Source organism: Planococcus citri, chromosome 1 (assembly GCF_950023065.1).
Source record: "Planococcus citri chromosome 1, ihPlaCitr1.1, whole genome shotgun sequence".
Taxonomy (NCBI): domain Eukaryota; kingdom Metazoa; phylum Arthropoda; class Insecta; order Hemiptera; family Pseudococcidae; genus Planococcus; species Planococcus citri.
In genome coordinates this window covers 40,205,316-40,214,170 of record NC_088677.1, presented here as the reverse complement: position 1 = coordinate 40,214,170, position 8,855 = coordinate 40,205,316, and the positions used below count along the sequence as shown (strand labels likewise).

The following is an 8,855-nucleotide window of genomic DNA, read 5'->3' as shown; positions in this document are numbered from 1 at the left end:
CTAACTTCCTCGCCAATTTCACAAAACTTGAATCTCAACTTTTTTGCAACAACATCAATTTTTCAAATTATTATAAGCTTCTTCTTCCATCCTCTATATCCATACGTAAACAATTTAGAAATTAATTTTTGTCGAAATCCGAGATAGGTAGAGGTACATTATACATACTAACTGTTTTCTATCTGCGAAGTGCATAATGTGGTATTTATGCGGCTTCTGTGGGGCATCCATTCAAGGAAGAGCACTAACGTTGATACAAAAGCTCGGCGACAGATAACGCGAGTAATTTTTCCAACGACGGACGCGAAGGAATACCGGCGCATGTGTTTTTTGGTGGCAATGGCAAGAAAGGCGTGCATTTCCTTAAAAGAATCAGGAATTGAGTGGGCTGAAAGGGTATGGAAGAGATGCTTCAGGAGAGCAGCTGTTCCTGCTTTACTTTTTTGTCGAACAGTCCTGGTGGTACGGTATACGTTCGGGGTTTTTCTGGAAAGCGTTTTATCTTTACGCTCGTTCGACATTGTTCCCGATTTCAGTTTATTTGGCACTACACAGATAACGACGCCAGTTGGAGTTTTGAACCGGCCGACTAGTCGGTCTTTAGGCGTCGTAGCGTTTAGACATACATATTAGTGCCGTAGTTTTTTCACTTGTAATTCTCATTGGTTTTTTTCGCGAGTTCGCGAACTTGTTATACATTATTTTTTATGATATTTTCATTTTTTTTTCAATTTTTTATCCGCCGGAATAAGTATTTAAAATTTAGAAAAAATAATTCATCCATCGTAATTTCACTGATGTTTTGATAGTTGGTTTCTGGTTTGTTGTGTGCAATTTGTTGTGTGTATCAGTTCGGTTCGAATATTCCGGAAGTGGTTTCGCGGAAAAGGCGAATTTCTGTTCATTCATTTGAAGATGGATCATCATCATCATCAAAATGGTATTCGAGGAGCTCCTTCCGAAGTACCCAATGATCCAGGGTAAATGAATATTCTTTTAGTTATGATATTTCTACTACATATTTAGACTCAACTTTCGTGTTCGGTTCTATGGCTTTTAAATACTCACTTACTCAATACAGCTAATTCTAACGTGCGAGTGGTTAAAACCGTACTCGTAATCCTAAATTTATTTGCATCAATATTACATTTTCACACCTTCGAGAGCATTTAAAAATAATATCCAAACGTTTTGTGAGGAGTTTATCGATATCGCGCCAAAGCTGAATTCAAGTCTGAGACTCGGCGAAGAAATTACAAATTCTTCGTTAGTTACATTCGGTAATTTAATCGATTAGCGCGTGTTTTTTGTGGCGCAAATAGCTACGTAATCCTCTCGATGATACCGAGTTATAAAGATGATAAAAATTTCGGCGTAATTTACTCGAAAATACCTAAACCTAAACCTACGTTTGCACGAGTAATTTGTAAAAGAAACAGTCAGCGGTTCAAAACAGCGGCCCATCGATCCGTGCACGCGTGTATTGTAATTTTTAAGCATGTACGATCGTGTCACTGGTAAACGAATCGATGAAAAGTGTGGCTTTATTTTAATTATTCTATTGTACGCTATTTGTCGGCATTTCGTTCAAATGTTACAGCAATTAAATAAAATTTCGAAATAAACTCGGCTCGGCGGCTTGTATTCCATCCTACCCACATTTACTACAGTAACTAATCAACATTCGCGGAGACAACCGAACAGATAAATGTTCCAGCTTTTGGTGTGTTTTATCGTTCAAAAACTTACTCTGTTCTTTCAAATTTTTTTTTCACCCCATAGTACGTAATACAGGTAGTCTTGCATCGTTAAAACATCCCTTTGCAGCTTTGATTTTGCTCCCCCTTTACCATTTTATGGAATGTATTTAAATTGAAAAACGCGAGAAAATTTTCCTCCAAATTGAACCAACTTTTTCATTATTATTTTTTTTATCGGATCGCTCTAATCCCTGGTAACTTTTTTCCGAATACTTTCGTATTGAAAAACGAAAAAAAAAACTTCAAAATCTCGTATTTTATATCCACGTTAAATGGTTGAATCATTCCAGTCAAAGTATTAATGAACTTACCTAATTGACGGAAAATTTGTTCTTCGTTAGGTAAAATTATATAATTATATTCTTCGTAGGTAGGTATAAATGTATAATACTTTTCGAGTTGACTGATTTTATATGAATTAAAACTAGTCTATGCCTATTGTGAAGCTTTTGAGCAGTGTCTAATTTGAAAAGGGACAAAAACTTGCTTTTTTAGTGACACATTAGCTTAAAAAAAGGTTGACATTGGGATTATTAAGTTCTCCTTCGTTTTTTTCTTCGAGTCACCTAGTTGAAAGAAAAAAGAAACTTTCAGATTAAAGGATATTTTTATACGTTAACATTTTCTCTCTCTTATCTCGAATACGAGTTCTTTATCTACTTACAGTTTATCTAACGAATTCGTCAACCTATCCATAAAAAAGTCATCGACTAGAACGTTTTATTTAAACATAATGTAAGCTCGTTTTATTGCGTGATATTTTTCTGGCTTCGTAAAATTAAATCAAACAAAGAAAAATTGCATCTTTTCTCAAATCAGGCTGGTTTTATAATTTTTTTTCCAAATTCGCGCGGTACCTTTCCTATATTGTATGAACTATGAAGTAGGTATGAAAGACCATGCGAATCGGAATTTAGGATTCACGAAAGAATTCTTGCTTGGAGACTTTTGATTCTTTTCATTTGTTTGAATAAATTTGATCGATTTTGATCTTTTCTCTTTCACATCATTGATTGCATATCGTAGATTCGGGTACCTTAATTTATTTCAAGTTCGAAAGAAATATTACTCGATAAGAGTAATGTAATTTTCTTATCATAATACATATTCATGATTATGCTATGATCCGTTTGAAAATTTGAAAAAAAAGTAAATACATTTAGAAACCGGTCTTAGGCTTACCATTGTCCTGTTCCTGTTCTGAGACAGTGAAATCGACATTTTTATTGACCGAGCAGAGTAAATTCGTTTTTTGAAGCACACTGACGTCACAGTTTACCTAGGATGTGGTCGGTGGCGCACTGGCGCGTGCGCAGTTCTTACCTACATGCGTACCACAACAATCAGTGATTACAAACAGCTCGCTGGTTATAATGCGCATGCGCTATCGATCACAGCCACGGAACAGTCCTGCCTCAAAATAATTTTCTCACTTAAATCCAACAGTCCAACTACCTATACGTACCTAAATATGTGACGATTTCATTACAACAATAGCCATTGGGGAGGTGTTTTTCTCCACTGCATTGTATGGATGCATCAGGATTATAGCCCTCCGAAAGTTTTTCTGAGGGTAACAGGAACTACTCAAGTTGATGAAAAAATCACTTCGAACACAGTATACCAATTCATCAGGACTTTTTAGTGGTTTTTTGTCTTGCTTGCTTTTTATTTTCATTATTGACAAGAGCTATTTTTGCAATGAGCTTCTCATGTAGGTACAAAATGTCGATGGTTACTACTGAACTTTTGTAGACTTTTTTTTTTAAGTACATAGAATTCGTTAGAGAAGAGTGAGAATAAAGAAGAGTGAGAATAAATGAAAGTAAGTATGTCCGGTGCGAGTGTGAGTGTAGTTGAAGACTTGAAATGATGTGACTTCATAATTGTAAGAAATCAGATATCTTAAGACCAAAAGATTGATTCATCAAGTTTTTCTTACGTACTTATGTAAGAAAAACTTGTTTGAATACTCATTAAATGCAATTGTCCATTTTATCCCATGATTAATTATCTATTTTGCCCTGCAGTTTCTTTTTTAATTTAAAAAAAGAAAGAAATGGACGAAATGACGAAAAGATGTTTTTCCATTTTGATAGAATGTTCCTCATAATTTAATTTTTCCTGAGTGGGTGTAGTGTACCTTATGTTTTCAAAATAAAGTGTATGTATACCTACCTGTGAAAAATGCGAAGGGGCATGGACTAGTGTTGGAAAAAAATCGGGTTTTTTTAAAAAAGACAAAACAAACGGTTTTTTTTGTTTAAAACGGGGTTTTAAACTGCTGGATTCTCATGAGTTTTAAACGTGTTTAAAACATGTTTAAAATGTGTTTTAAACACGTTTTTAACACAAATTCATTTTTTTTTTTAAATTCAGTTTTTAAAATATACGTTATCCAGTCATCAACTTTTAAGATGCGACGTCATAAAATAGCTATAAGGCTTGAAAAATATTAAAAAATTGAAATCAAAACACAAAATTTGCCTTTAAAAAAAATTTAGGAACAAGAATGAAAATTTAAAAATTCAGTTCCTTCAATTTCACTACTTTTTCAACGAGAAATTGAAAAAAAAAACGTGTTTTTTTTAGGAAATTGGAGTTGAAAAAAAAACTTGTTAAAAACAAAAAAAACCATTTTAAACAGAATTTTGTTTTAAACACTGTCTGTTTTTTTCTCGACGTTTAAAACAATGTTTTAAACGTTTTAAACACACAGGACTGTTTTAAACTGACAACACTGGCATGAACGCATGCGTTTGGTAAGTGTTTACACATAGCTGTGTGTGTGTGTAAAAAGAGACACTTGAGGTGTTAGTGTATGCATCACTGCATCAGCAATGCGAACCGGAATTTTTAACCTCAACTGTAACTGAAATTGACCCAAAAATTTTTGGGGAAAACATTTTATCTAATAACCTGTAACTGAAATGGAAAATTGTGAAATCAAAACCCATAACTTTGACCGAAAGTTCTTATTTTTTCTGAAGATTTTTTGTGTGTTTGGAATTTTTAGCATGAATGTAATTTTTATGAAGGATCCCGAATCAGTTTAAAATTAGTTTGAATTCAATTTTGGTAGGTAAATGCTTTAAATTTCAAAAGAAAAAAAAAGAAATCACGAAAAATACTCCAGGATCCACGAATTGTCGTGTAATGGTGGTAGTGAGAAAGAAGAAATTGAAAATTAAATGTAATCTATATTTAGACGTTTGCTACGATGCGGAATAATTCGAATAATATGTCAACATGAGAGTGTAACACGCCTTATTTAAAAGAATTATAATAAAACGATTCTGTCAAAGGGTGTCTTAATGAAATTAAAATACCTATTTAATTTGTTCAACAAACTGTCCCAGCGATTGAAGAAATGAATATAATTATTATCTACACGTTTTGAAGATAATGCTCTTACTCACCATTGCAATTTGGAATTCGTCATGATTCATGATAATTTTTCGACGAAGTTTGAAAGTTGAGTGAGTAGGTCTAGTTATGCAATCTAAGTTCACAAAATCTATGTGCATACCATAAGTACTACCTAGTTGCCTGTGGTTTTTCAATTTCATTTTTTCGTGAAAAGAGTAAGAGGCAAACTGTGAAATATCTTATTTCTCTCGTTGTTTATTGAATGATTCGTGGAAATAAACATACAGGTACTCTATTCCATGATGATTTGCTCTATTTGGGTAAAAATTACTTTGAAATGGCGAGAAAACAAAGGAGAGCTCGTAATTAATCAGGCACTGGTACTTACCTAGGGTACCGTAATTTTTCATCATGAAATTTAAGTTGCTTGAATTGTGCCTTGTAATCATGTTCTTTAGCAAGCAGAAAAAAACCTTTGAGGTTAGAAACATTGAAAGTTTTAAGAGAAGTCACTTGATAAACTGTAAAATTAGAAGTTATGAAGTGTTAAACTTGACGATGTAGATTATTTTGTATGCAAATTGGGATAAAAGTAATGGCGTGATATTCCACATTAATAAGATGATGTGAAAATGTTGATGAGGATATTCGCAAAAGAAAAGTCAAATTATGGTCGACCGATTATTATCATTGCGATGAAGTTGGAATTTAAGTAGGTACCTGCCTGATAACTTTCGTTGTTTAACTACCTACGTAGACGTACCATAATCGATACCTGAGGAAAAAGCAATTCGTAACTTACCAAACGATCTATAATTATTCAAAGTATATGACATAATAACGTACTTATTACATCACAGTATTTTTCAAGTTGAAAAAATAAAATAACATCAGGTAGATGAGGTTGATGAGAAGTAAATCCCTGCCATTTTCTACTGCACCTATTTCAGGCTAAAATCTCGTCTATTTTTGCATAATTTGTCATTTTAGAATTGTTTTCAAATTTTTGTTAGCACAATAGGTAATAGGTATTTTAATTGTTGAAGAAAAGCAAATTCAATAGACATCGATACTGAGATGCAATGACTCTTTCAAGATTTTACGGATGAATTTGAAATTTCCATTATTTCCTGATGAATCAATCTTGTTTCAAATTCGAATAAAATGAATCGAACTGCGAATCGATGAGTCAAAATTTTGAAGTTTAAACAAATTGCGAATTCATCTGATGTTTTACCGAGTTGTTTTCGTCCAAAGTGGTCTCAAGTAAGCAGTGCCACCGACGAGGGAGGGGGACAAGTGGGACAATTTGTCTCGGACCCGTTTTTTTTTTTTTTAAAGTTTGTGTGAATTTCATTTTTAGAAGAGATAGAGACTATGTAATCGATTATGTTTGAATTGAAAATGGAAACTTCATATATTAGAGAGAATCCAAAATTTATTTTTGGAAAGAAAATGCAAAGTTCATTTTGACCAGAAAATCCACACTATCTTAATTTTTGAAGAAAACCTGAAAACTTCATTTTTAAAGGGAAAATGGAAACTTCATTTTGCTTTTAAAAACAGTTTAATGAAAAAAACTTTTACGAAAAGAACTTTATTTCCACAAAAGAAAAATCTTCTCTCTTTGTTCTATGGTCTAAACTTTTGGAAATGAAGTTTTTAAGGAAATTCCCTTTTTTGAGAAAACTACTTTTTGAAAAAACTTTTTTAGAAGAAATTTATCCAATACACTTTTTTAAGAAAACGAAATTATCAATTTTTTATTGAGGTGAAGGAGGGGCTTTTTTTATAAATAAAACTTTGTGGAAAAATTCTGTTTTGTAAAAAACTCATTTTTGAGCTCAGTTTTTGAAAAACTACGTACATGCATGCTGGTGGAGGAGAGAGGTTAATCAATTTTCACACTTTCATTTTTCGCCCCGGGCCCACATTGGCTCTTGGCTGCACTGCAAGTAAGTCTGTGCAACGACGTATAAAAAATTGTATGCTCTTTTTGCCTACCTCTCGTTTTGAAGAAGCTGAGCTGATGCTAAAAACTGATGATACTATCATTGAAAGTTGTCGATGAAAATTGAAGGCAAGCAAAAGGCTTTGGAACCGCTTGTATAAACCTTTCATGCCTACGATTTAAAAAAAAAAAAGTATTTTTAATCGTAGGCAGTTATTGCTATCTACCTACTTCGTTTTTTTCAAAATAAAATAACAAACAAATTGATGGTTCACTTGTTCAGATTCTAATACATACTTCTACTTTCCCAATTTTCAAATGGACCTCGAGGTTAACATTTTTCATTTATTGTGATTTGAAAACAGAAAAGCGATATATTTGTATTTCTTGGATTTTCACGCTCTTTTTACCTTCAGTCAATTTGGAGGTAAGTATTTTTATTAATGTGGTAGTGTTTTTCATAAAATCTGAAATTGGATCAGAAAAAAGCTATTAGAAGACATTTTCAAAAACTCCAATGCTCGGATATATTGTGTCTTCAGGATATTATTTCATTTTTTGTTTCATGCTTTCGAATGTTGCTATTTACCTACTTGGTTTTTATTTTGGCCGAATAACCTCTATTGAGGTGTTTTTATTTCATATGAATTTCGTGCTATTTTCTTTGAAAGTTCAAAGGCATTAATGAACGTAATTATATTAGAGAGAAAAGCAGTCGGGATGAATTAATCGAAGAGAAACGTAGGTAAATATTGAAGTCGCCCTTTAACGTTGGTTGGCAGCATGAAATGTGTAATTGACGGATTTAATATACCTACTAGAATTTAAAACGTATTTGCAACCTATATAACCTAGTTACCCTGGATGTCGTACAAAACGTGATATTTTAATGCATTGACTGATAATTACTGTCCATTTGGCAAAATCGAGTTGATTCAATTTGTTAGGAAGCCGCCCATCCGCAATTTTTTTTTCTTTCTATTCAAATCGGAATACAATAATTGAAACTTTATTAAATTAGTCCCTTCGGGCAATATAATGAACGATTGATTTTTTAAATATATTAATAATTCTTTTGTGAATATAATGGTGCTGTTCCTATCCCCCTACCTATCTGCCTAATCGTTTCGAAATCATATCGATTTTGAGTATTTATATTCTTATATTATATTGGCATGGTATAGGTATGTTCGAGAACATTATGTACTTACATAAGTGGAATCTGTGCTTACCTACCCAATACTTCCTAGGTGTCTATTTATTTGTAATCTTTCTATCGAATGTAATGAAATCTAGTATTTTTACAATTCTAACAAATTGTTAGTACAGTTATTAGTTTCACTATGCGTGTTTGCAATGTTGTACAGAGAAATGAAATTCATTCAGCCGCGAGCGTCCTCAGATTTGGCTGCACAAATTTACGTGAGACATACATTTTCAATGCTGTAGATTTCAAATCTGTCATCTATTTTTTGATAGGAATAGAGTTGGGACCAGAAGAGGGGAAAATTTTCAATTTAAGTTGCTACTAGTAACTTATAGTAAGGTATCGATTGTTAGGTTTTCGTTGCTGTAGATTCCGAATCTGGCAAAATCTAATATTACCTACATAATTCTGAGGAAGCCCAAAAAGGTGGTTGTGAGTCTGTGCCTTAGAATTTTTTTTTCTATTCGAAAAGTTCGCTGCCTTTAATGCGAATTTAGCCCCGTATAGAGGTTTAGAGGAATATGAGTTTATTTTAATCATCCATACATTTACATACATAATAGTAGAC

General features: G+C 32.9%; 1 protein-coding gene across 2 annotated transcripts in view; it reads left to right on the top strand.

Moving 5' to 3' along the window:
- Window positions 1-416: 416 nt before the first annotated feature.
- Window positions 417-8,855, top strand: part of Rbp6 (RNA-binding protein 6) — a 324,961-nt gene continuing 316,522 nt past the window's right edge. The window contains exon 1 of one of the 2 annotated variants that reach the window (XM_065344750.1): window positions 417-980. In XM_065344750.1, coding sequence (XP_065200822.1) covers window positions 916-980 — 65 coding nt within the window. In that variant the 5' untranslated portion in view covers window positions 417-915. The remainder of the gene's footprint in view (window positions 981-8,855) is intronic. The other variant, XM_065344752.1, reaches the window with a different exon arrangement.